Genomic DNA, 26439 nt, shown 5'->3' with positions numbered 1-26439 from the left:
GAGGAGGAATAATGGGCCTCTTCTGGGAAGTGACTGAAGGTAGAGACATCAGCCATGAGATCAGTAGCTTATCAAAGCCCTGGAGCTGCTTGGTCACTTCCACGGTGTGCGGTGGACACAGTGGGAAAGGGGCTGCTTGTACATCATGAATTAACCTCTCACCAGCCATGGAATCTGACAGCACTATGATTTGATTTCCCAGCCGGCAAATCCATTAGAAAGAAATTCCTGTTTCTAAGCCACTTGATCTATTGTATTTTGTTATAGCAACTCAAGGTGATATAAGACTTTCTCCCTGCTCTCTCCTCTGAATGCTTGGCAGGAAGGACCTTGAACTCCAAGTGACTGAAGCACAAGACACCCCACCACCAACCCACACAGGGCTGCACCACAAACAAGAAATAAAAAAATGTTGTGTCAAACTACTGACATGGGTTAGTGGTGTTTACATCGGAATACCCTCCTGCAGAGACAGTAGGCTCAGAGAGTGGAAGGGGAGTGACATGTCTAATAGACATCTGAGTGAGCTCCTGGTGGCTGGAGTATGCTGGCTAAGTCTACTGGATGGAGAAGAGCCTAGGTTAGCAGACACATGGGTGTCTAAGGAGGCATTTCCAGAGAAGGAAGATTCGGCCAGAATGTCCCCGGTACTACTCAACAGCCTGAGGAGCAGGTAGAATAAAAGCAAGAGGAAACCCACTAGCCCCAAATCAAAGGGTTTCTTTCTCTGCTTCCCAGAAGCCATAATGTCTCTGCTCTGTTCTATCTTGCACCCCCACCCCCACTCCTGATGGAGTAAAGCCATGAGACAAAGTAAACTGTTCCTCCATTGAGGTGTTTGTTCAAGTGGCCTGTCACAGGAAGGAAAAGCTAAGCTAACACAGAGGGGAAGCAGCATCTTCCAAATGCCGGCTCACAGTGGGGGAATACGCGTCCCCCACATACACTGCAATCCTGGACAACACCAATTCCCAAAAAACTTTATTCATGGTTTCAAGTGGTAAAATGTCGTTGGTCTCTGTGGGGCACCTAGTGGGACAGAGGGAGACCTGGAGTGGGGCCTGGGGTGGGGCCTCACCCATTACAAACATCAAAGGCTTTTATAAAAATGCTATAAATTGGTATCAAAAGAAAACCCATGGGAGGCGGAAGATGGAAGCAAAGAGGGTGAAGGGAAGAGACTGAGGGAAGGACAAGACCTCCCACCACTGGGGACGGGAATCCAGTTGGGGCGGGAGAGGCGCAAGAAGTTGGGACGGTGATACAAAGTGCATAAATGTGCCTCCCAGACACTCCTCAGAAGTGGAGGGGAAAGGAGGCTGCAGTCTGAGCCCTGGTGGGGCTCCAGCTGTCTCCTCACTTGGGGACCCCACAGGAATGTCACTGCCTGAGACTGCCAGATGGGAAGGACCTGTAATTGGGTGGAAAAGAGGACAAAGATCAGAGAAGAGATGAGGCACCTGCTTCCTCTGCCCTCTGGGCATCCTAATTTCCTCGTGTGAGCAGTGCTGAGAAGGTCCCTGCTAGGACCTCAAGTTAGAAGCTCTAAGCTGTACAGGCTAGCTGAGCACATAGGGGCAAGTGCAGCACCTGAAGGACTGTCCAACACATAGGATGCAGGCTGGGATGGAAGCCTATCCCCCTCTTCAGACCCAGGATAAACACACCAGCCTCAGGAATAAACTTAGAGGAGCCAAGGGACCTAACCTGGTCTCCCCTGCCTCCTCCAGCCTCTCCCAGAAAGAGGAGAGCTAAGGGCTACAAGAGAGCACAGGACAGGGCCACCCAAGTTCTCCACACCAGGCCCTACTCTCACTCAAGCCCAGGAGCACATCCTTACCTTGGCCCTTGATCAGATCTTTTTCTTTTTTAGCTTCAGGGCTTGCAGCCAGTTGGGCGACGATCCTTCTGACCTGGAAGGCAGAGTACAAAGGTCACAAAAGCAAAGTTTAAAGAAACTGAACAAGGTGAGAACATCTACCCTCCAATCAAAGAGGCAGCCTGGGGCTCAGTTGCAGGTCTGGAAGCCCCTACATAACATGAAGCAATTAATTTCAGTTTTCCACTTCTTTAAAACAGGTTTCCTCTTCTGAGGCTAACACCTGAAGTCCTGGAAATAAGAAAGTACCCAGAACTGTTACCTACCCTGAGGATTTTTCTGGCTTTGGGGGTAATGTAAGGGGTTTTCCTAGCCCTGGGACCTTGCAGGACTTAGAACGCTGGACAGAAGACTCCTTCTGGCTTGATTTGCTCTCTGTCACCTCCCCCTCCTCAGCTGAGCGGTTCCGGGAGCGTAGCTTGGCCTAGGCGACACAGATGAAAGATAAACAGGCAGCAAGATTCAAAAGAGCAGGCCTTTACTAAGAGTGTGCAGTCCCCTGAACCAGGCCTGAACCCCGCTATAGATAATCAGAGATCTCTCTCCCCCAGAGCTGCTCCTCACACCCTGAACATATCAGAAAGATGTCGGGTGAACAAAATTCAATGAACAAGGCTGAATGAAGAGGGGTGACTTCTCACACCTATGTTTTCACTTGTCTGTCCCAGAGCCAACTCCTGTGCCTACCTCAAGGTTCGGAGAAACTGCTTACAAGAAACCCTACCCAAGCCGCCTCCCATTCCCAGTCATGGTCAGGAAGTAACTCCTTCTACTGAACTGCCCAGCCCGTGGCTGTACTCCCCCTGTACACCTATATTTCTCCCTTCACCTGAGCTACTCATGGGTGTAGACTACACTCACCCCTCAGCTCCCACCCAGTACCCTGGAGGCTCTGAGATGAAAAGAACACCCTGTTCTTTCTTCCATCAAACTTGGTACACTGCACAGAGTCAAGCAAGGAACAAGGGAACCTTCCAGAACCCTCTTTAGCACAATGAGAGAAGAGATGGGAAAGGGACTGAGAGGTGTACAGATGTATGGATGGTTGGTTGGTGGGAAATGCTGGGTAGAAGGCTGGCAGGCCAGATGGCTGGGGGCTTGGGGGTGGAGTGCTGAATGATCAGATGGTACCTTCAAGGCTGATGGGCTCAGGCCAGGAAACAGGTTGACTTTCAGCCCTTTGGTGCCCAAGGACATCCGTGTCCGGCGGCTCTGAGGCTCCTCCACTACCTCCTCATCTGAAGATGGCACCTGGGAGGCCCTTGGCTCTGCAAACGTTAGGGGAAGTGAATGGAAACCTGAGCAATGGGCCAGACACCACCCTTACCCCCACACAAGCCAGACTCCATTTAATTAATACACTGATCGTACCGGTTGAATCCTGGAACAGCCGAGTATCCGAGTCTGCGGTCTCTGACAGTCCCAGGGTACCCCCAGGCCGGATAGCTGGGGCCCGATGTCCCCGCTTACGCCCTAGGCTGGCACGACTCCGATACATGGCACTATCAAGGATCTCAGTGTCCTGCTCAAAACAATAGCAACAGCATTGCCATTGCTCGCCCACAGCCCTGCTTCACCCCAGAGGAGCACCTCAGCTTCACCCCAGGAGCTGATGGCTGCTGCAGTTTCTTGTTGCCATGAGATACCCCACAGCCTATGTCTGTCTCCCATGATTGCTCTGAGAATGGGGCTTTGACACCAGCACCCACATACCCTGATCCCTCCAACAACCCATCCACCATGACAAGTTCACCCTCCACTGACCTCTATAAAGGAGAAGTCCTCACTGGGGCAGCTGGGCAGAAGTCCTCGGGGAGGCCGCCGGGGGGGCGGGGCTGACACCTGCTCATCTTGCCTAGCCCCCCCTGTAAAACTCCACATGCCATCCACCTCTTCTACCTGGCTGGCTTCACCATCAGGCTGAGGCCTCGAGGGAGGCAAAGGGTCTCTGCTAGGCTCCTGGGGCTCCCCTTGGCCAGCACCTGCAGGGACTCCTTCCTCCACCAACAGAACCCTGGAGCTGGAAGCTGCTGATTCCCTCTGAGTAGCTCCCTGAGAGCTGCTGGCTGTCATTATCCCCTCCAGAAGGCTCTGGGAGCCAGAAGGTGGAGAGCGAGCCGGACACCTGCTGGGGCTGCAAAAGGGACAGACCAGAAACCAAAGTTATTCACCTACCTGTGAGACCTCATTTCTCTTCCCTGAAACGTACAGCATACAAAGAAAGGGTTGAGCCTGCTTGGTTGCTTGGAAGTTCCCAGTCCAGGTTTTATCACATGGCTGGGCAGCTGGACTTTTCCAAGTTTTAAAATATTTGCATATGTACAGAACAAGATTTCTTTGTGTGTCAGTGCATATGAATCTGTATGTTAATGCCAAAGAACAACCTCCTCGTGTGTGTGTGTGTGTGTGTGTCTATCTGTCTGTCTGTCTGTCTGTCTGTCTCCAAGGATAACTTCTGGGAGTCAGTTTCTCTTTCTCTACCATGTGAGTCCCAAGGATAGTCAAGCACTGACAGACAGTAAGCACTTTTACCAGCCCAGCAGGCAGGCCAGGGAGACTGAGATGACCACAATACCACACTACCACATCTAGCCTTTCTCCTAGGTTTCAAGGCCCAAACTCAAGTCTGCAAGCGCTTTCCTGGCTGAGCTGTCTCCCTAGGCCCAGAAGGAGCTACCTGAAAAACAAAACCTAAACCCAAACATCCTTTGTGTCTCCTACCTACTGGTACATGCAGACTGGCCCGCCACTGAGGCCAGGTGTGTGTTTCTATATGATATCACGCTGCGCTCAACAAGTTTCAGGTTGTTTGGAGGTGGAGAAAGGACATGACAGCTAAGGGCCATTTCTAATTCTAGTTTCAGGTGAGCTGACGCCCTTTTCTGGCTCCCCCAGACAATGCGTGCACACATGATACTCAGATACACATGCAAGCAAACCACCCATAGACATGGAATTTAAAAATATGTGAATTGTGAATCTAAAGAAATATTTTTTAAAGTTTCAGATTTGGGGTTTGGGATTTTGGAGTTAGGAACGGTTCCTAGACCTAAGCCCTTGCATGAGTTCCTTTGCCTGTAAATACTGCAGAGTGTTTCTCTACAGTCCTTAGTGAGGGAAAACTAAAAACCTATGCCTGTCAGCATAGCAGCCAGCACTCAGGACATTCCCAGAAATAACACTTATTACTGCTGCCCTAAGTTCAAGTTTCACTCAGGAGCACATGCTGGATGATCACACTTCTGTGATAAGCCAAGAATGGGCCCATCTGCTCCCTCCCCAAGCTTACACAACCAACCCTTCAGCCCTGAGAGCTATGGGCCCTAACCTACAGCTCCAACTGCTTTCAATCTTGTGCCTGTCTGGGAGCTCCTCAAGGGCAGAGCAAGTCTCCCTTTTGTTTCTGTGCCCCCAGCATCTCTGCCTCATAGATGAGACCACACAAGAGATGAGAAGGCAGGGTCAGCTTGGATTTCAACACAGCAATGTGCCTTCTGCCCAATGTCCTCTCAGAGCAGGCATAAATACCAGGATGGCACCACCCACACCATGTCCAGCTGCCACTCCCTAAAACATGCTCACTCATTGAACACCTAGGATAGGGTGTGTGTGTGTTGGTATTCGTCACTCCTACACACACAGCCCAGGGCCACACCCTAACACAGGCATAGGTAGTGAGGGCTAGTGGACAATGCCTGGAAGCCAGACTGCTGAGTAGCTGGTGATACTGAGGAAGGTAGAGAATCAGGCAGGTGAGTCAGCCTTGACCAGGAAGATGAGACAGGGATAGGGAGAAACGTGTCAGTCTGTCCTTCCACAAGCTGCTGACAGATGGAAATTAAAGTGGCATGGGAGGGAGGAGGTGGCAGAGGCTACACAGTACAGCAAAACGAAGGGCTGGAGAGCTAGCTGGACGGGAGCCAAAGCCAGCTCACCCTGAAGCCAGCTTAGAGTCAGGGAGGTGACTCTAACCAGACGGCAGCAATGGTACCCCACCCAGCCTGGACAACAAGGCTGCTGAGAAGATGTGAACCAACAGAGAAAAGAAAGAAAGATCTACTGTCAGCCCACTGAGGGCAGAAGGCAGTAAGGAACTCCACAGAGTGGGTTCTAAGGGTGAATGGAACATGGAGCCCTGGCGAATGCGGTGCACACCCACCCAAGGGCTGCTGCCTTCTGCATCTGAGAAGTGGCCCTTACTGGGAGCCCAGGTCATTCACAACCTAAGGGCTTCCTGGCAGGGCAGGAAGGACAGGAATCTGGGTGCTGAGCCTGCTAGGCCTACAGAGACATAGGCTCTGCCCTGCGCAGCAGCCTTGGCCCCAAGTCGCATGCCCTGTCCAAGCCTCTGCTTCATCATCTGTTAAATGGGAGCCATAAAAGTCCCAGAACTTTACTGGGCTTACCGGCAAGAATACGTACCCACAACAAAGTTGATACTTGATAGATACAAATTGCTACCATAGTCCTTGTCATTCTGAACAGAGGTTCCTAGCCTGAGAGGGTGCCTCTCCTAAACACATGAACCACCCAACATGGCTATCACCCAAATTGCCCAACACGACCCTCCACCACTGCTTCTGATGCAAATACAAGGGACAGATCTGCAACATGTCCTGGTGTTTCTAGCTTTAAGACCTGGAATGAGGAAGCATCAGAGCTGGGGCTGGGATGATGCATCTGAAGGGACAAAGATACCAGAGAGAAACATGGAGGGGACTCAGAAAGTTAGGGCCCACAGGAACAGGAAGACACTCACAATCACAGGCAGTGGGTACTTGTGTAAACCACACTCTCCCTCTGAGCCTCTCTTTCTCCATCCCTGAAATGAGAGGTAGCCAGACCAAATGACCTTTGAGTCTTCTTAGAGCCTACAAAATTTCAAACTGGCTGGGAAGGTTTTGTATCGTGGGGTCCAAAGGGCAGGAGCAAGGAATGACCAAGAGACCAGAAAATAAGGATCCTACACCAGCTCTGGCAGACCCAGAAGTGTCACTCTCTCCAGAATGAGATGGCCCTAGATCCAGCTCAAGTGCACCCCCACACCCCCACACTCCCACTAGTTCATCATAGTTATTCCTGCCAGCAGTCTGACCAATGATTGCCATCCACAATGTATTTGTTCAACATGAGGACAGCAACAAAAGTGTCCCCAAGGGGCCTCCCTTTATGGACACGTCACATCCACACTTGCAAAACAGATACAAAATATAGGTGACTAGTGGTTTTGATTTTCTGTTTTGTTTTGTTTTGTTTGTTTGTTTAAGCAATTAGCACAGGAGAGGCAGGGTTTGTGATCAATCACTTGGCATATGCTAACCTTCTTCAAGAGTGCCTGGAGTAAATTCTCAATCTACCTATGATGGTATGGATCCTGAGGTGAGAAGGCCAAAGACACCCTGAGGAGGAAAGGCCAGTGCTTCAGGTCACTCGCCTGAGATCACAGAGGTAGGGAGAGAAGAATCAGTACTAGCAGATGGGCCCCAAGCCAGACTACTCTGACCCATTCTCAAGGACTTTCTGATACAAAGGAAATCTCCAAATTTTTCTTGAAAGATAAGCATTTCACAGTGCATTTATTTCCTCATGTCAGACGCTCATAGCACCAGCCCACCAGACATTAGTCGGGTAAGTCTGGAAAACTGCTCAACTTCAAGTCCTAGATATGCTTTTAGACACTAAGTCACATACATGGCCACAGAGCACACAGCTCTTTTCAAACATGGGACTGTATCAGAAAGGACATGTATCAGAGAACATGGCATGCACAGAGGCCCTCCCAAACAATGATTCCCCCGCAGCTGTGGACAAAAACGTGTTTTCTGTTACATACAACGAGACACAAGTGCTTGTGCCTGGGTTAAACTCTTAGCTCAGGTGACCGCGTGTTGGATCCATGTAGCCAAAAAAGGCATGGCTGCTTAGTGGGAGCCTCCAGAGGCCTCCTCATCAAAACCATCCCATACTGCCACTCCTCCCTCCATCCTAAACACAGAAGAGAATGCTGCTCTCCCTCTTCAAGAACCAACCCCAATGGGGCAGAGGGCAGACCCCCACTCCTTAGTAACTGCTATGAATAGAGCGGCCACACCAGAAAGCGAGGAGGGAGTCAGAAGGCTATGGTGTACTTCTACTACCTTAAGATGGTCACACCATCTCTCAACTTCACAAGAGGCCAAGATCAAAATCCCTCTCCTGCTGCATGGGGCAGCAGTGAAGATCCATGCAGTCTCAGGCAGAGGGGGCCGAGTCCCAGGAAGAAAACTGAGGACACAGAACCGGTGCTCCCTTTTGCCAGGACTGTGGCTGCTGGAACCCTGGGCCTCCCACAGACACTTGTAAACCAGAAGCTCAGAGCCCAACAACCAGTCCAGGCTCAGAGGAACGCCACCCCCGACCCCCTTCCCCAAACATTTAGATCTGTACATTTCCACCGCCTACAGACGCCACTGCAACCTCAGCCACTCCCTGTCCCCTACCCCTCCTCTCAAGCAGACAAGTGGACTGAGAACACCCTTCCTCAGCTCCTTCCTAACCCCATGCTCTTCTCCTCTTCCACCTCCACGCCAAATGCCTCTCTCAACCCCCACCCAGAGCCTCCCTAGCCCCTTCCTGGTCCCTCATGCTCTCCTCCCACTGCCATCTGCCCTTCCACTTAGAACAGCCCCCATCCAACACCTCCCTCTCCTTCCCTTCCCACATGCCTGGGAGGAAGCTCCCACTCCGGGACTGAAAAAGGTAAAATGTTCTCCACAACGAAGAGAAGAAAACCAAATCTCAATGGATGAAATGTTAACAAGCTGAAAAAGGTATGAAACCACCTCAGTTGGTTTTAGAACAGCCATGAGACAGACTAGTTGGTTCTTACCGGCCTGCCTCCTAAGCAGCATGACTTTAATCCCAGCCCCTCAGCAAGCAGAAGCAAGCTGATCTCTCTGAACTCAAGGCCAACATGGCCTACCTAGAGAGTCTGAAAAGAAAAAGGGTTGGGAGACAAAGACAAAGGGCTAACACTTGGTTCTCAACAACTTTAGATTCCTCAGCTACTGCTCTTCTGGGTACTATGATGAGAGTAGGCTAGATCCCTGAGTTCCTAACCCCTTGGTCAAGCAACCAGAGTCACCAGCCAATATAATGTAGGCTGTGGTGGTAACCTGGGCTTCCACAGGGTTGCCTTCTGCCCCACTACCTGTACAAGCATCCCAGGAGCTCATGTTGGATCAGAGCTTGAGGCCTACAGAGCTCACCAGAAACTGTACTAGGAAGATACCTCACTTGGTAAAGTGCTGCCCTTGCAAGAGTGAACACTTGAGCACAATCCCCACATTCTATGTTTTCTTGTTTTGTTCTGTTTTGCTTTGCTTTGCTTTAAGGGAGAAAGGGGGCCAGACAGAGTGGTATATGCTTGTAATCCCAGCACTGGGGAGGCAGAAGCCAGGTGATTCCCCTGGGGCTTCTTGGCCTGCCAACCTAGCCTACTGGGCAAGTTCCAGAGTAGTGAGAGAATGTGTCCCCCAAAAGACAGATTGACAGAGATAACAGCAGAGGCAATGTCATTGCATAGGCACAGAAGCTTGTATATATGTGCCTGCACATATATGTGTACTTGTACAACACACAAATTCTCACAGAGAGAGAGAGAGAGAGAGAGAGAGAGAGAGAGAGAGAGAGAGAGAGAGAGTGTGAGAGAGAGAGAGAGAACTCACCAGAAACCAAAGATGTGGCAGATTCTACTTCCCTAGACAGCCATAACTCAGTCATTGAGAAAGCCCAAAGTGGTACCTCAGATTTTCAATTCATCTTCTAAAATGGAATGCATTTAACTTTTGTGTTTCAAAGTTCATCATAAAATATAAAATGTGGAACTGAACAGTCACAGCCCTAAAGGACTGTTTTCTGAACACTAGAGTCCACGGAGAGAGCTGGGTTTCCCTCCTCAGAGAGGTCCCTTATTTAAAGAGCAATCACACCTTCTCTCCCAGCCCCAAGATGGAGTGCCTTACCTGGCTCCCAAGCTGGGTGCTTCTCCTGTATCCATTCCAGTGTCTTCCAAAGGCGTCTCCAAGGAAGGTGATGAGCTGTCTTCACCCTGTGTCTCTGGCCCACTTGTCTCACCAACCCCCAGCTCCCTGGCTTCTAAGAGCTCTCCAGTCTCCAAACCAGGGGACAAACTGCCACTACTCTTGGGATCTAGCTCTAGGTCAGGTCCCACTCTTCCCACCCCACATTCCCTAACTTCACTTGGGGCCCCACAGAGCCTAAGGTTCCGGAGTCCTAAGTCCTGGGCCCAGTCCATTTCCCCAACTCCACAACCCCGAGAGCCTCCCGACTCTAGGTCACAGGACACCTCCAAATTCCTCAGGCCTAGATTGTCACCCCAGTCTACCTGACCCACCCCAAGTTCCCTGGGCTCTCCAGGGCTACAGCCTGCCCCTGGGGCCATGTTTCTTAATCCAAGATCAGGTGTCCAGTCTGCTTGTCCAACTCCACGCTCTCTTGACTTAAGGAACTCTCCAGCCTCCACCCCTGACCAGTCGGGCTCCCCCACACCACTCTCTCTGGCCTGGCTGTGCCTTCCTACCTCTGCCTGTCCTGGCAAATCTCTGTTCCTCGCCTCCACATTGGAAGTCCAGTCCTTCTCCCCAACTCCCATGCCCCTGGGCTCCTCAGAATCTCCAGTTCCCAAATGCCTCGCCAGATCTCCATTATTCAAGCCCAGGCTGTCTGACCAGCCCATTTGTCCTACAACATTCTCTCTAGCCTCACTTGAGCCTTCAGAACTCATACAGCTAGACACTTCCAAGTTCCTGAGACCTAGCTGGTCAGTCCAGTCCACAGCCCCAGCCTTTGTCTCTCCAGGAGGCACAAAGTGGCCACCTCCACTCTTCCTGGAGGGGCTGAGGCCAGCGCCACTCACTCTGTCGTTGCCGATGATGCCAAACTGATAGCTACTCTCAGAGGCCTCCACACACAAGTCCCTGCTCCAGTCTTGCCGCCCTGGACTAAATGTGGCCTCCGACTGGGCTGCAACACCAAGGCTGAACTCCCCAGTCCAGCCTCGCTGCTCCTTCCCTTTGTCTTCTGAGTCCAGATTGGTAGGGCTCTGACTTTCTGCCTGCAGCCTTGTGATCTCCTGGCTGGAGTCACCAGCTTGCCAACTGCCTTCATCTTTCGGCCTGGCAGCTCCATCTTGTGAATTGGGTGTACTGGGGCTCAGCAGGCCCCCAGGTGCTCCTTCCTCCAGTTGACCCACATCCCTGCTGGTCTCACGAAACCTGTCTTCGACAACTGGAGTCTTCTTTTCGAACTCCTCATCTTGCTGCTGAGCTTCCTCGGGGCTGAACCCAGAGCTCAGAGATCGTGTTCCGAAGCCTCTCTCCTGTGAGCCGAGCACCCTTGAGCCACCACCACTGTAATCCTTTAACCAAGCACTCTTCCTAAACTCCTGGTCCTGCTGGGCTGTGGCCCGGCTGCCATGGAGGTCCAGTACAGAATCTCGCTTCTCAAACTCCCGGTCCTGCTCTTCAGCATCCTGGCTGCTGTAGCCACGAGAGAGGTTCTTCCCCAGTTCTTGATGGGTTTCATCTGTATCCTGGTTGGTGCTCACAGACACTCTCTTCCCAAACTCCCAGTCTTGAAGGTTTGCATCTCGGATGCTGAAGGAACCCAAGGGATCTCGCTTCCCGAACTCCTGGTCCTGGAGCTCTTTGTCATGGCTGGAGTAAGGGTCCTGAGAATCCCTCTTCCCGAATTCCCATTCCTGTGCATCAGCCTCCAGGCCCTGAGTGCCAAGCTGGGCCGGCTTCCCCACTGCCCGCTCATGGACAGGCACTTCGCTCTCATCCTGGCTGCTGCCGATTCTGATCACCTCTTGGCCAAGGCTGCATCTGCTGGCCCACTCCCTAGTGCTCCCCTCCCCAGATCCTTGCCCACACTTGCTGCTCCAGTCTCTTTTCCCAAGACCTGGGTCTCCACCAGGGCTCCTGCCCCCAAGGCTGTAGTTCTGAGAAGCATCTTGAGACCAGCTGGAAGGACCAAAACTGCTGGGGCATGAGTCTGCAGCAACCCCAAATTCACTCTGCAGGTCTTTCTGGGACCAGCCAAGGAGTCCCTGGGAAACAGGGGAAGAAGAAAAGAAAGGAAAAGAAAGTAAACAAAAGAAAATAAAAGGGAAATGGCGGGGGCGGGGGGAGGGAGAATTTTAGAGTTAATCCAGGTGGGAGTCATTCCAAATTTAGAAATGATGGCTACCTAGTGCCTCAGAGCCCCACTTTAGCAGAAGAACGCTGCCAGGATTTCAGCTGTGTGACCTTGAGCAAATCACTTAACTACTCTGGGCCTAAGAACAGGTAATTTCTACTACATGGGACCTTTGTGAGATGATCAGTCAAGAGCCATTTAAACAGCCTGGCACACATGCACACGCAGTTGGACAGTCCTGTGGTCATGTTTACAGCCCTTGGGCAACACCTGGCTGGCTGCCAGGAGAGATCCTACTTGAAGGAGAGGCCTAAATGTGGGACTGGGAGGAGGGGGCACACTGTCAATGAAGGACAAGTGACTTACAATTTACCTTACAAAAACCAAGGTACTGACACCACCCAGAGCTCTTCTAGCACCAATGAGCACCCAGGCCCTTCTTCCCCTCTGCACAGCCTTCCCCAGGAAGACTCCACCCTCAGCCAGCCCAGGAAAGTAAAGGCACAAGGCTCCCTGCACCCCCACCCAACTTTCCCTGACTCACCCCAGAGCCAGAGGGCGGACGGGCTTGGGGCTCAGGGCTTCGGAGCCTGCCAGCCTCGTCCCGCAGTGCCGCGTTGGCCAGAAGCCGTTCCAGGACAGACATGCTGGCTTCCCTTTCCCTAGGCCAGGCCATGCCCCCCCTACCTCCCCACTGACCACCCTGGGGCTGATGGGTGAGCCAGGTACCCGCACAGGGCTGGGCTGCTTCCCCTAGCCAGGACCTGTCGGACGGCTCTGGCTCCTGCCAGTCCTGGTCTCACTCCCGGCTCTCGGCTGGCTCTCGGAGCAGTTGCAGTTCTGGCAGCCCCTCCCAGAAGCCAATTGAGTCACCCACATCCTGGGACAGACACACCTACTGCAGGAGTCAGTGTGGTGTTAACCCTTTCCTACTCCTCCCTCCTCCAACCTCCAGAGGGCCACCGGGGGATCCTCCCTCCCTCCAGCTCTACCCCAACCAGTCCAGTCTAGGAGTGAAAAAAAAATATGTCTCAAAAGCTACCTGGATCCTAGCCCTTAAATGCAGTCTGGTAGGAGAAAGGGCACAGAGCAGACGACTGGGCTGGTCCTGGCTTAGGCCCAGCTACTAACTCGCTGGGTAACTCTGCACTAGGCACCACTTCCTCTGGGCTTTAGCTGCTGGTTTACAAAACAGCTCTTGAACTCAACGGGAATTCCAGTTGTAAAAGCCAACACTTACAAAGCATTTATAATGAGCCCAGCACTAACCTCAGTCCTTTTACATGCCCCAACTCATTTAATCCTCTTACTCCCTGAGCTACAGCCTATCACATCACACCCTTTGACAGACACAGAAACTGAGGCAGAGGGTAGAAAAAGTATCTGACTCACCTGGGCAGAGAATTAGTGGAGCCCACTGAGCCCAGGTAACAGACCTACGCTAGCAGATGGGCCCAGGCCCTCCAAGTCCGCACAACATTCCCTTGCATAATACGACCAGGAATAACAGGTTGTCTACTGGGCCTTGCTGTACACTGCATGAGGCACTTTCTCCATTTCACCAGCTGGGGAGACGGCTACATGAGGAAGGTGCTAACAGCACAGGCAGTAGCACTCAAGTTCAGTTCCCCAGTACCCAAAAGATTTCGGCATGTATCTTTAATCCCTGTGATGGGGAGGCAGAGACGGGAGGATCCCTGGAGCTCATTAGCCGGCCAGACTAGAGAAATGGATGAACTGCAGGAATTGTGAGACCCTGTCTTAAAAAGGAAGATGTCTGGGGGCTGGAGAGATGGCTCAGGGGTTAAGGGAGTTAGCTGCTTTCCCAGAGTTCCTGAGGTTAATTCCCACAACCCTCTGTAATGGAATCTGATGCCCTCTTCTGGCATGCGAGTGTACATGCAGATAGAGTACTAACATACATAAAAATAAATAATAAATCTTTAACAACAAAAAAAATAAGACACCTGAGGTTCATCTGGCCTATGTATGCGTGTGCAACATGTGCACACACTTCTATGAAAGGCCAAAGGTTACAATTAAGTTTCACTCCTAAGACTGATCAGCTAGTGAAAACTGGTGTCAAGACTAGAACTTAACAGCTGAACCCTAAGCACAACCCTATGCAGTTCTGCTAGCACCTGCAGATAAATGAGACACGGGTGCACAGCTGGCTTGCCCTCTGTGGTGTCCATGTTAAAAGAATGAAGCCCACCCAAATCAGGGGTAGCCCTGATGCCCCATCCCTCCCTATGTTCACCTTACCTCAGAGCATGTGCTTGGTGACTGTATATCCTTTAGCTCAGCTCCAGCGGCCCGCCGTGCACCACCCGAATTGGGTGGTGGTGATGCCAAGAGATCATCCAGCCATCGAGAACTGCTTTCAGGGCCTGTAGGCTCAGGAGACACGCTACAGGGTTCCTGAGCCTCTGACATGGGCTGGGTAGTCTCCGCCCAGCCTAGGGTCACCACCTCCTCCTCAGTAGACAAGGCCTGCTCAGGATCAGGCGCATCAACAAAGAGGATGCAGGGCTGGTCAGAGGGTGTTGGCTGCTGCTGTCCCAGCACTGGTTCTAGCACAGGTAAGGCTGCCTCCCTTGTAGCCAAAGTTATGGGGGACTCCTGCCCCGCCAGAGGCTCCTGGTCCTCATAGTTCTCCTTTGCCTGCAGTAAGGGTGTTCCAGGTGGGCCCTCAACTGAAGAGGGAAGAACAGCTGGGGACTGAGGCTGACTCCCTCCATCATCTCTCTGGGGTAGGGATATGCCTGGATCATTTCCCTGAACCCCAGAAATAGGCTTCCCTGGGCTCTCAGGTGCTGATGGGGTTTCTGGTCCCAGCTGGGACACTCCTTCTTCCCTGCCAGATATAGCCCAATTGCCAGCTTCAGCAGCCTCTGCAGCCTCACTGGCTTCTGTAATGGGAGATGGAGGTGGGGAATCCAGCCGCCACACACCCAGACCCGAAGGCCTTGTGGGGAAGGTCCACTCAAATGACTGTGACAAGCTCCAATTAGACTCTGTCCCACTTCCAAAGGGTCGATCTAGAGCAGACTGGCTTCCCTGATCTTGGGGCAGAGCAGCCAGTGAGCCGCCCAGCTTGTCTTGGTCCTGGCTAGGTGGCCGAAGCACACCTTCTGAGAAGCGGCGCTGAGCCAGGCTGCTGGGACGGGATTCCGTGTGACCCCTGGCTGCTGCCTCCTCCCCACATGGGAACGTCCCTGTAAGGTCTGGAAATTCAGTCCCCTCATTCAGGGGTTGAGGCAAGAGGACTAGGGGCTGCTGGGAGCTGTGGGGCCCTGAGACTGTCTCCACAGGAGAGTTGTTGGGTCTGGGGGTTTCTGGAGCTGCCTCAGCAGGTAACTCTGAACTAGGGGAATGGCAGGGAGGCTCATTGGGCAACGCTGCACTGGGGGAAGCTGGAGTCACAGGGAGACAGACGGAAGCCTCAGAAGCTGCAGGACTCTGGGTTTCTGGAAATTGAGAATGAGAGGGAAAACTCTGTTGGCTTGAAAGCCCAGAAGACTCGGAGGCTGGGACAGAGACTTTAGCCAAGAGGACTGGGCTGGTAGAGCCGCCATGCTCTGAAACGGGGTCTGCACTTGAGGTGACGCAGGTCTTGGAAGCCTACAAGAGAAAGATCAAGAATTGTCACTCACTTCTCAGCTGGGTCCATGCTCACACAGGGAGAGGCTCAGAATGTGAACTCAAGCAAAGCTCCTCTACCAGGTCATCGGCCCAGAAAAAGTGTCACGTTCTAGTCACTTGGAAACCTTCTCGCTGTTTCAGTGGCTCAAACCCCAAGGATCACCTAAGGATCTCCTTCAAGAGGCTACAGTTCTCGGCAAGCAACCCATGCTTTATAATAGAAGAAGGGGAAGTGCCAACTGTGTGCATGAATAGAGGGGAAAGGGCTTGTCCCAGAAAACTACAAGTTCATTCCAAGCCCAGAGCATCTCCTAGGCTCATCAAGTGGAGGAATGGATGGATCTCCATCCTCTGCACTGAGCACAGGTCTCACTACTACTCAAGGAAGCACAGAGGCTGTGGATTCAAGCAAAGAATAAGAGGGGTCGTGAAAGGCACATGGCTCCTAGTAATCCTTGTACTGCCTCCTGTAAGGTGCATTTCCACGGGGTCTCTTGGGGTCTCGGGTTCCCACCTGTACTCTCTGGCTGATACCAATGTCTACCTCAGACTTAGATAAGGATTAAATAAGATTGGTGCATATGGGCCCCCCTGGTATAAAAGAAAAAGAAAAATCTGCTATGGTTACTGGGAACAGAGAGAGGAGATGACATCAAGGAAAGGAAGGAGGCGCCAGGCCCCTGGCTCTCCTGCACTGGTCCACTCTGCTTTCCCCCAAACACATTTAGTGAATTCGCTTAATTTAAATGAATACTGATACTTGCCCAACTTCTGAAGCCCCACCACTCAAGGTCATGACTCCTAGCCACTGCCTCCACTGCTCTGTCATCACCTGCTGGATCTATTTCTTCTTCAGCCCCTAACACCAACCTCCCATCTCCTCTGCAACAATCTATTTCTCACACTTGTGCCTTTAAACTGCCTCATTAATGCCCCGTCACCGTCAGTCTCCTGAAAGCCACTTATTCTTTAAAGAGAGTAGTCCCTGGGTCACCGAAAGCCTCCCAGTGTCACCTCTACAATTCACAGTGGTTCCAGGAGCGGTCAACTCTCTAGCATCCTCCCGTTCCGTTCCCTGCATTCTTCTGAGGTCACACATTTAGCCCCAGCCCTTCCCAATAACTCTCATTACTACTTTCCCAGTCTCAGCTTCAAGTCGGCCACCAGCCCAGCCCATTTCCTATTTGTCCTGTTCATTCCTTTTATGTTCCCAGCTCTCTCATGCCTCAATCCCTTTGGGAAGCGAGGGTCAGAAACCCTACTTCCTCCCCACAGCTCTGTCTCCCCTCCTAGCCCTCAACTCTCCCTTACCACCATCAACAGTTGCCTTTCACACAACACAACCCTCGATGCCTCTCTCTGTTCATCATACTGTATTAAGATGTTTATACGCAGCTGTCTGCCCACACGAGAACCCGGGCAGCTACGTGGCTGGAGAAAAACACACAGTAATGACACTTGGTCTTCCTTCAGATTCATCCCTCACCTACAAACTGGTTCAAGCATGCTCACCAAACTACTGCATCCTACCCCACACCAACCCACCACTACTCCATCCCCATTCCCATTCCATTCACCCCACAGTATTTACAAGTCTCCCCTCAAACCTCTGACCACCTCCTTCCCATCCTCTCTCAGCTAACGGCCTTGCTTCTGGTCCTCTGAGAACAGAAGAGAAAGCCAACACTCTGCACCTTTCCTATCCACCACCAGGAGCCGTGGAAGCCTAAGGGGCTTGGTTCTTTTCTATGACCAGGCACTGTCCTTGCTCTAGGCTAAGGCCAACCCCCTTCTCTCTCCTGCATCACTGACTTTTCCCTCCCTACCAGATCCCTCCCACAGCGCACCAGTTGCTCTACTTTCCTGTCTAACAGAAAACAGGAGAGAGAGAGAGAGACAGAGAGAGAGAGAGAGAGAGACAGACAGACAGACAGACAGACAGACAGACAGACAGAGGGGGGGGGAGAGAGCAAGAGAGCCCACTCTGGCCCTCACATCTCTCTGGCTTCCCTAAAAGTATTGGTTACCTTCGATACACACCGTTCCTCTTGCCCCACCTCTCCTAGACTCACTCCACACAGGCTTTCTCCCTCCCGCCTTCCACCTAACTACTTGCCAAGGTCACAGAGGACCTTCCTGGAGCTGAAGCCAGTTGATGCTAACCAGAGGAGGCAACCCAACCTGGGTACTGGCAGCTGCTGGCACACTCCGGCAGTGGCACACTCTTTGCATGACCAGGCTCTAGGGTTGTTCTCCCTGTCTCCATTGCTATACTTTGGGCCTCTTCCCTCCAGTATACCACCTACTCCCTTGGTGACCTGAGTCAGTCTCAGCCACCGTCGCTACACTGACAACATCTGAAGACTTCCCTTCCGACACACGCACTTCCCCCTAAATGCTATATTCTATCCAATCATCCAACTGACATTCCCATTTGGATGTCGAAAGTGCATCATGAAGTCAGCAGACTCAAGAGCAAACTCCTCATATGTCTCCCAGCTATGCTTTGCCTTTAAAGGTCCCCCTCTTAGTAAGTGGGAACCTCACCATTCCGGTTGCTAGGGCCAAATGCCTTGGGGGATCCCTAGATTCTGCATGCTCTCTCCCTTCCTCCTCAGGAGAGACTATGAATGTTCCCTCTTTATCACCGACAGATTCAATCCTAATCCCACCACTTCCTAACGGACACCTCTGTAGTCCATGCCATTATCATCCGTCAAGTCACCTGGATCCAGCTAACAATCTCCTTGACCCTTGCTGCCATTCTGACTTCCCTCCTGCAACCTCTTCTTAACCTGGGAAGCAACATGTCTCCTTACGACTTAAGCCATCAGATGCCACTTCAGTAACTTCTCAAACTGCTCAATGGCATCTTCTCCTTGCTCAAGCCAAAGTCCTTAGAGGCCTCGAAGCCACTGTAGCAGCTGGTACTATTGCCTCTTGGTCCTCACTACCACCTAGTCCTCCTCTCGATGCACTCCAGAGCTCTTGGCTTCTTTGCCTCGGCACATGTTGAGTCCTCTGCTATTCCTCAGGCACCACACCACTCGCTACCTGACCTACATAGTGAGGACTTCCCACTATCTCTCACCCAGCACATGACCTTCCCAGTTCTCCCCGCAACACCTTGTGTATCTGCCAGTTTACAGGATGTCTATCTTAGTATCTGCCTGCCTGCCTTCAGAAGGGGAGGTCCTTACAGCAGGCGCAATGCGTATTTTGTTCTCTGGTGTTCCAATGCATAGCACACACATATATAGGCTCACATCTCTACTCCAGGGCACTTGGGGCAGCCTCTAGCTGACAATGGCTCTCCAAACAAGGGCCATTTTTGACATAGTTTGCCCAGAAAATTAGGCTTCATAAGAAGAGGGAATGAACAGGAAGCCCAGACTTTCCCCTTTCTGAACCCGGGCATTGCCACGGAGAATTAGAGAGTCAGATACTTCAGGTCCTGCCTCAGGCCAAGAGAGTTCCTTAGCCTGAGTCCTGGCATTCTCAAAAGAGGCCTACAAAGCCTACTAGCTAGAGTTACCAAAAGGATTAAATTGTCTAATACCCCTAGGACATGCCCACAGCACACAGTAGGGGCTTGGTCAATGCTAGAAGTATCCTAAGTACTGCTCCTAATCATCATGACCAACCATACTTAGCTACCTTAAACGACCAGGCACACTGGCCTGGGAGTTTAAAAAAGAAAATCTGAGTCTTGGCAGCGGGTCCCCGGGTGAGTCCATGGGCCACAGTTTCCCCCATCTAAACTCTGAGAGAATATGAGGTGATCCCAGATGAGATCCCCAACTCCACTCTACGCAGCTACACTCACAACATGAAGACAACTCACCTCGGTAGGTGGTTCAGAGCTAGCCAGTTTAGCCAGGTCCCCGTTCATTGCCAGGCTGGAAGTGAGGTTCCTGAGAGGAAGAGAGACAGAGGGAGGTAAAGAAGTTGAAAGTCAAGCTCATGGGGCGGTGGGGTGTAGTTGCATGTGCCTTTAATCCCAGTACTGGGGAGCAGGGGTAACCCGGTTTCTGTGAGTTTGAGCCTGGTCTACACAGCGAGGTCCAGGGCAGTCATGGCTCTGCACTGAGAAACCTTGTCTCAAAAAAACAAAACAAAATAAAAAGAATGCTGAAGTCTGTCGCAAAACAGAAAGGGGGTGGGGGGAGTGATCCCTCCCAAGCAATGTTAACAACACCCAAAGATTAAACACCTCAGGTCTTATTCCTGAAGTTGGTCCGGAAGCTCTAGGGCTAGGGAAGCTACATTGCGCCCACAGAACAAATGCCCAGGACATAACACCCTACTCCCTTCCTGCACACACAGGGTTAAATTCCCCCCTCTCTTATAGAACTGCATCATGTGTGACAGAGGTCTCTCAGAGGTTCCCAAGGAGATAGCGTCTTCCTCTCCTAGTCCCTGAGGGATTAAAGTTCTTCTCTGGCCAGAATGCAACTGGTCCCAGCAGCCTTGCTGATAGTTCCTCAAGGACTGGGGACTGGGGGTGATTTTCCAAGACTGAACCCTTCGTAGATGGAGAGAGGCATCCAGGCTGGGAAGCAAGACTGCCTCCCAGTGGCTCTGGTCCTGGGGGGTGCAGCACAACCACCAGGTGTTTCCAGTGAGAAAAGGGCAGGCTGGAGGGTGGGGTGAGGTAGGGTAGGGTAGGGTAGGGTAGGGCAGGGCAGGGCAGGGTGGGGCGGGGCAGGCCCTTCAGTTCCAGCTTAGCCCAGACCACAACAGGCCTGGCCTCCACAGTGGGAGAGAGAAGACAACCACTGGGCCTAACTCTGCATTCTTCAGGCTGGTGCCCTGAAAAGCCTTAGGTGGTCAAATCTGTCCCTCCAGGCCTTGTGTCCACTAACTCAAGGAACGCCTCCCAGCCAGCCTTCCCTTTCATGGAGGCTGGCCATGGGTAAGAAGTGCATCTGAAAATGTCTCCAAATAGAAGAAATCTCTATGCAGAAGTTAGCTGAAGCCCCGTACTCTACAGATTCCAACATACACATGAGACCTAGCAGTTAAGATCACAGGTTTTAGAATCATACACATCTGGATTTAGATTGAGAGACTCCAGGAAGTCACTCTGCAGCCTTGTCCCTTCCTCCAAAGAACACGAATATGTACTCAATGGACTGCAAACTAGCCTGCTGAACAGTATGACTCTCTAGCATAACATGTATCAAGTTTGTAAAGAGAACTAACTATAGTGGGCTGGAGATGTAGCTCAATGATAAAGAACAAGGTCCTGGGATCAATTCCTGACACTGCACATGAACACGCATGCGCGCGCACACTCACTCACACACACACACACAGACACACACACACACAGCAGAAACACCACCATTTGCTACAGAGGTGCTCTGGGACTTAGCCTTACCGGGTTCACCGGTATTCAATGTAAGTAACCTGACAGTAAAGATGATAACCCAAACTGGAGCCCGCTTGCTCCATAGCCCCTTAAAGACTTCGAGGAACTCTACAAACTCTTAGCCCTTACCTCTCCTCCGGAGTCTTGCTATGCTCTTCCTGGCACTCTGTAGGAATCTCTGCTGTCCCCTCCTGGGACTGTCCTTTGGCAGGGAACTTATTATCCTCCTCTCTGGGGCAGGAGGCACCATAGGTCCTGGGGCCATATCGAGAGCTTCCATCATGGTTAAAAGTGAGGCGGGAGCCCCAGAGGCGGTCAGGGCTGGCTGGGATCTCTTTCCGAGGCTGCTCCATCTTGGCCAAAATTTCTTCTACTGTACAGGCTGCAAACCGCTCAGAGGAGGGACGGAAGGGGGCAGGGGCCTTCCGCACACCTCCCAGGGCAGCGCACCGAGCTGGGGGGGTTAAAGGGGGTAAGTCTTCTTTTCCAGCATCCTCTTTCCCAGACTCTTGGGTAACTTCTCCTCCAGCAGCTGCCTCAGCTGTAGGCCTTGGTGTAAATGGGAGTGGACGCTTGCTGACACCATAGGGCTGAGGTCCTGCCAGCATGTTCATCTTCCGGGCAGAAGGCAGCTCAGCCAGGGGACCCCGAGGAGGACGAGGCCCAACAGGCACCAGAAGGCTGGGTTTGGCAGGCAAAGCTGGCTTGCCAGGCAAGCCCCGGGGCTTGGGTTTGACAGGGGGCTTGGCTCGTGGGTCACCTTCCAGGAGAAAGGATTCATTAGGAACTGTCACAAGAACCATGAAACATAAATTCTTGTGACTCCAGCTGCACCAAATCTTCCACACTCCAGCTTCGGAACCCACCATTCTGGGTGCACGTCAGTACTGCCTGTTTCATGAAACCTTCCTTGTTTCCTCACATCCCATTATATAGCCTACCTTCTCCAAACTCCTACAACATCTGCCAGTCCCCTTCTTCAAAGCTACAGTGCTTTGGCACCTTATTCCTCTAGCATCCTATTTTGCTCCTAACAAAGGTTCCTATCACATGAATGAATTGAGCAACTAAGCATATCCATGTGCCTGGCCCCACCATACGGTCAGCCTGGGCACCCGGCTTAGCCCTATTTCCTTAATGCCACACTTCCATAGTGAGGTTTTGATCCTAGCTGAGCTCCTTTCGTCTCCCTGCTGCCCTTCCTCTTGCCACCTCTGCCATCCAGTTCCTTATCAGGAATGCAAACTTTCTATTGACCTAAGTCAAACAGAAGTAAATCTGCCACAGGAAGGAAGAAGAAGAAAAAAAAAAAAAACAAAAACAAGGGCAGAAATCTACCTTCTATATAAGGCATTGTAATGCCAAATAAAAGACCTTGGGAATTACTCACGGCCACAACCTTTTATAATAGAATCTTGTATCACCCACTCATTCAGCTAAGCATTTAAAAAAGTCTAGACAGGGAGGAAGAAGGGCACTCGGTTTCTCCTTCTCAAAGACTCCCTGGACTTTTCTCAAAGGCTCTGCTTCCACACCGGCTGGAGATCTACCTCACTGCCACCAGGCACCAAGGCCCTTCAGCACTTATTTCAGTCTCGCTGCCTCTCACCTCAACTGTCACTGAGCTACCTGCTGGGACAGAATAGGGGTGCAGCCTCTACGCTCCCGGCCCTCCTCCCGGCCCCAGCCCCACCCTACACCCATCACCCATTGGTACCTGGCTCGGAGCCAACAGGCACCAGCTCCTCCTCCATATCCTGGGGCAGTGGGGAAGCCATGGCTGTGCTTTCCCTGAGAGTGGATCCTTTCATCACATACGGCACACCCTGCCTGAGAAATGGGAAGCAGTGTGAGCTGGGGTGGCTGAAGACCCGGGAGAGGGAGAGCAGGAGAAGGAAAAGAGCCGGGAGAGGCAACAGGCTTAGCCAAGGAAGTCTATTTCTAACCCAGGCAGTGCGGGACAGGAAGAGAGAACTCCAGGAGGAGGCCGGGAAGGTTCCCACAGCCACATCCTCAACTCTTGACACAACTCTCCAACTCTTGGCTCTGAACCTCAATGATCTAGCACATGAGGGAGCCACCTCCACCCACACCACCCCCAAGCTCCCTCCTGCCATACCCTACTTACAATTCCTGAGGCAACCCTCTTGGGTCAGGGAGCCCAACTAGAGGTGTCTACTCTGAGCAGAGCAAGAAGGCCAGAAACTCTCAAGTCTCTGGAATCACCTCATGGGAGACGGGAAAAACCCGCTCCTCCCCAACCTGGGGCTCCGCCCCACAGCCGGCCCCCCTCTTCCCATTCTCCTCCCTCCCTTTATGGCTGGGAGTGGCTCCCTAACCCCCCCCCCCATTCTCCTTCCACATCCCTGCCCCCCCTTCAGAGCTCATGAGCTTTCTCATCCAAACACAGGGAAATAAGAAATAAAAAGTAAGCATCTGGAATACATTTTTTTCCCTTTAATTTCTCAATCGTTTTGGCTTCAGCTTGGAATTTGATGAGGTAAAGCCAGGGCCTAGTCCTGTTACCATAGCAATGGCCTCCCACTGGATTTCCAGGGCCTAGCCAAGGGGAAGGAGGAGCCGGCCCAGGATGGGCAGGGAGGACGGACTGGGCTTGATTGCACGGGGGTGGGGGGTTTAACTGAGAGGAAAACTCCCTGGGGTTCCCCCTTCCAGGATAGTCAGGGAGGGACCTGCAAAGCCTGTGAAATGGGAATGTGTGTGCATCCTGAAGGAGTTTTGAGGGGTCAGAAGAAATTAAACCAGATGACAGCCACATTGGTAGTAGCCTGTGCCGGGAGCCTCTGGATCTGATATTGTAAGATTTAACAACTAAATGGGTCTATCACTTCGGAGCTGTGCGACTAGTGTAAGGCACACAGCTAAAAATTTAAGAGTATTAAATGAGTTTCAAGCCAAACAATGCATGCAAAATACCAAGTCTGGAAGTGGTAAGTAACAGTTGGCCATTATTAATGTGACTCCATTCAGTGTCTCCAGTGAGCTAACACCCTTGGAAACCACCTCTACCTACCTTCCCCCTTACCTAGGCTGCATTTCTAGACCCCACCTCATGTCCCCCATCTCAAACTCTTCAGGCATTCCACCCCCTCGGTTCCCACCCTGGCTGCTGAAGCACCCTCCCATTCACAAGACCCCCTCGGGCTCTAATGGTGACTAGAGAGCACGGGCTCCTCTGGTTCAAGAGCAAGGGAGAAGTGCCAAACACAAGGAATGCACAGAGCCCTGGAGGGCAACCCAACCCTCTCCAACCCTCACTAGGTTTGCAACCTCAAAGTTCCCCTCCCACTCCAGCTGGTCTGAGAAGACGGTTCTCAATTCTAAAAGACCTGTGGTGCCCAGCCTTTGCAAAAGGCATCCCCATCCCCTTGACCCCGTCCTAGCTTATTTAAAAAGAAGGTACAGACAGTAACTCCGGCAATGTCGATCGACTGATCAGCCAACTACCACGGGCTGTTTCCCTTGTGTGTGGGTGAATAACGCATGAGGGTGAAGAGATGACAGAAAAATAAAATAAAATTAAAAATATATACAAGCTTGCTTGCTTGTCCTTGAACATTATTACAAGGGATATGATGTGAGTGGTTAGAAATGGAGAAAAACTAGTCCAGAACGGAAAAACCCTCTCACCTGGGGTTGAGATGGGGGCTTGATGGACACCTCTGAGGTTATAAGGAGCTGCAGAGACGAAAACAGGCTCCGAGTCCCCAACAGGGGAGGTGGCTACGGTAGGCAGGCCCCAGCCAGGAGCCCCAGGTAACCAAGGCCATGGCTATAAGATGCAGAATTGCAGTACCTCAAGAACTCCCCGCCCTTAGTGGTCTAAGGAAGCCAGGCAGCCGTGGGAGTAGAGGCGGCCCCCAAAGAATGAAAAGGAGCTAAGTAGCCCCAGCCCTGGACAGGCACTCAGAAGGGCCTGAGAGCAAGCAGGGTCGTCCCTAAAGGTCTCCCGCTAGATGTTCAGCTAGTGCGGTCAGGAGGGATAAGTGTTTGAAGAGGGGGGCCAACAGGAAGACGGAACAGCCCAGGGCAAGGGGCTGTTCGGAGGGCCTCCGTGGGGAGCTTACGGACACCGAGCGGCTAGCCGAAGAGGAGGAGCAGACGAGGGTGGAGAAGGAGGGGGCGGCAGCAGCCGAAGACTGCGCGAGATGCCAAGCAGCCCGCGAGGAACAGACCGAGGACTGGCGACGGGGACTCGGTGGGGGCGGCCTAGGGTGGATGGGGGCGTGCCGTGGGAGCCAGGGAAGGGGGCCGGCGAGGGCAAGGAGGGGGTCCCCCGAGCAGCTCCGCCCGCCCCCGGCCCCGCCCCACCCTCGCCTCTCCCCGCTTTCTTCTGGCTCACTGCACGGACGCCTTCCACCCCCGCACACACGCGCCAGCTCCGCAGCGCCCGAGCGTCCCCAGCGCCCCAGGCCCTCGCAAACTTTCCTGGTGACCCCCTCCCACCGCTGCCGCCCCAATCTGAGGTCCCGGCTGCTAGGCGCCGGGTTCTTTCCATGTCCTTCCCCGCCCCCATCCCCAGACCCCGCCCCCTCCGGCTGCCGCGCACTCACGCGCTCCCCCGGGACCGTCTCCACTCAGCGAGGCACCCCGACGCCAGTGACCGCTGCTACCGCCGCCGCCACCGTCACCGCGGGACCGAGTCAGTGCAAGCCCCGGGGCCCCTCCCCTTGCCCCGCCCAGAGTCACGCCCCCGAGTTGCTCATGAATATTCATGCAGGAGACAGGGAGTAGGAAAACGACGCTGAAGCAGAGTCCAGCGCACCGTATGCAAACCAGCACAGATCCCACATAATTATTCATGACCTTGTAAATGAGGGGCCGGTCCTGATTCAGATTTAGGCGAAACTGACGCAATTTTACCCCAGCGCCACCGAGATGACTGCCTAGAGAGGAAACCGCCCTGGACAGCTTTTCCCCAAGCCTACACTGATTACAGCACCATAGAGCGCCGGCTGCACGAAGAGAACCGTTGGCGGACTGAAGAGTCTTCCTGTTACACCTGAGTCTTCTGAGAGCGTCAAACGAAGAGGCCACCCCACGTGGGTAAATTTAGATTGAGAACCACTGTGACTAGTGGGGTAGTTTTTTCCCTCCTGTTATGTCTCCTTTAAGATCTTTTAGATACAGTTACCAAACACAAAAGTTTTGTAGCCCTCCCTTGCCAGAAACTTCTCACACTTAACTTCACAAACATACACAACTCATTTTCCCCAAACCTCCTGACTCAGGTTTCCACTCTCTACACTAGAAAGTCGATCCTCATTCTATTATCTCAAGCCTCGTAAGACCCTTGACTCATAAGGTGATTAAAACAGGA

At 52.4% G+C, this 26439-nt stretch overlaps 1 protein-coding gene and 1 long non-coding RNA gene across 6 annotated transcripts in view; one reads left to right on the top strand and one right to left on the bottom strand.

Annotated features, from left to right (window-relative positions):
* Window positions 1–964: 964 nt before the first annotated feature.
* Window positions 965–25784, bottom strand: Tnks1bp1 (tankyrase 1 binding protein 1). Of its 4 annotated transcripts, none has more exons than XM_031370866.1 (12): window positions 25673–25784; window positions 22816–22928; window positions 21228–21858; window positions 19569–19638; window positions 14345–15703; window positions 9883–11990; window positions 3644–4013; window positions 3251–3401; window positions 3011–3147; window positions 2146–2303; window positions 1841–1913; window positions 965–1411 (listed from the first exon to the last, which is right to left on the bottom strand). In XM_031370866.1, the coding sequence occupies exons 2-11, from the start codon at window positions 22907–22909 to the stop codon at window positions 1853–1855; spliced, it is 5139 nt and encodes a 1712-aa protein (XP_031226726.1). In that variant the 5' UTR covers window positions 22910–22928; window positions 25673–25784; the 3' UTR covers window positions 965–1411; window positions 1841–1852. The 4 variants fall into 4 exon arrangements, with proteins under 4 accessions (XP_031226726.1, XP_031226729.1, XP_031226728.1 ...); XM_031370869.1 differs by having other exon boundaries at window positions 22816–22924; window positions 25673–25780; XM_031370868.1 differs by lacking the exon at window positions 25673–25784 and adding an exon at window positions 24750–25381.
* Window positions 25712–26439, top strand: part of LOC116090410 — a 2195-nt gene continuing 1467 nt past the window's right edge. The window contains exon 1 of one of the 2 annotated variants that reach the window (XR_004118675.1): window positions 25712–26161. This is a non-coding gene — a long non-coding RNA (uncharacterized LOC116090410). Of the gene's footprint in view, window positions 26166–26439 lie in introns of both variants that reach the window. The other variant, XR_004118674.1, reaches the window with a different exon arrangement.

Source organism: Mastomys coucha, unplaced genomic scaffold (assembly GCF_008632895.1).
Source record: "Mastomys coucha isolate ucsf_1 unplaced genomic scaffold, UCSF_Mcou_1 pScaffold15, whole genome shotgun sequence".
NCBI classification, from domain to species: Eukaryota; Metazoa; Chordata; class Mammalia; order Rodentia; family Muridae; genus Mastomys; species Mastomys coucha.
Note: the sequence above shows the minus strand (reverse complement) of the source record. Positions and strands in the feature narration are given on the sequence as shown.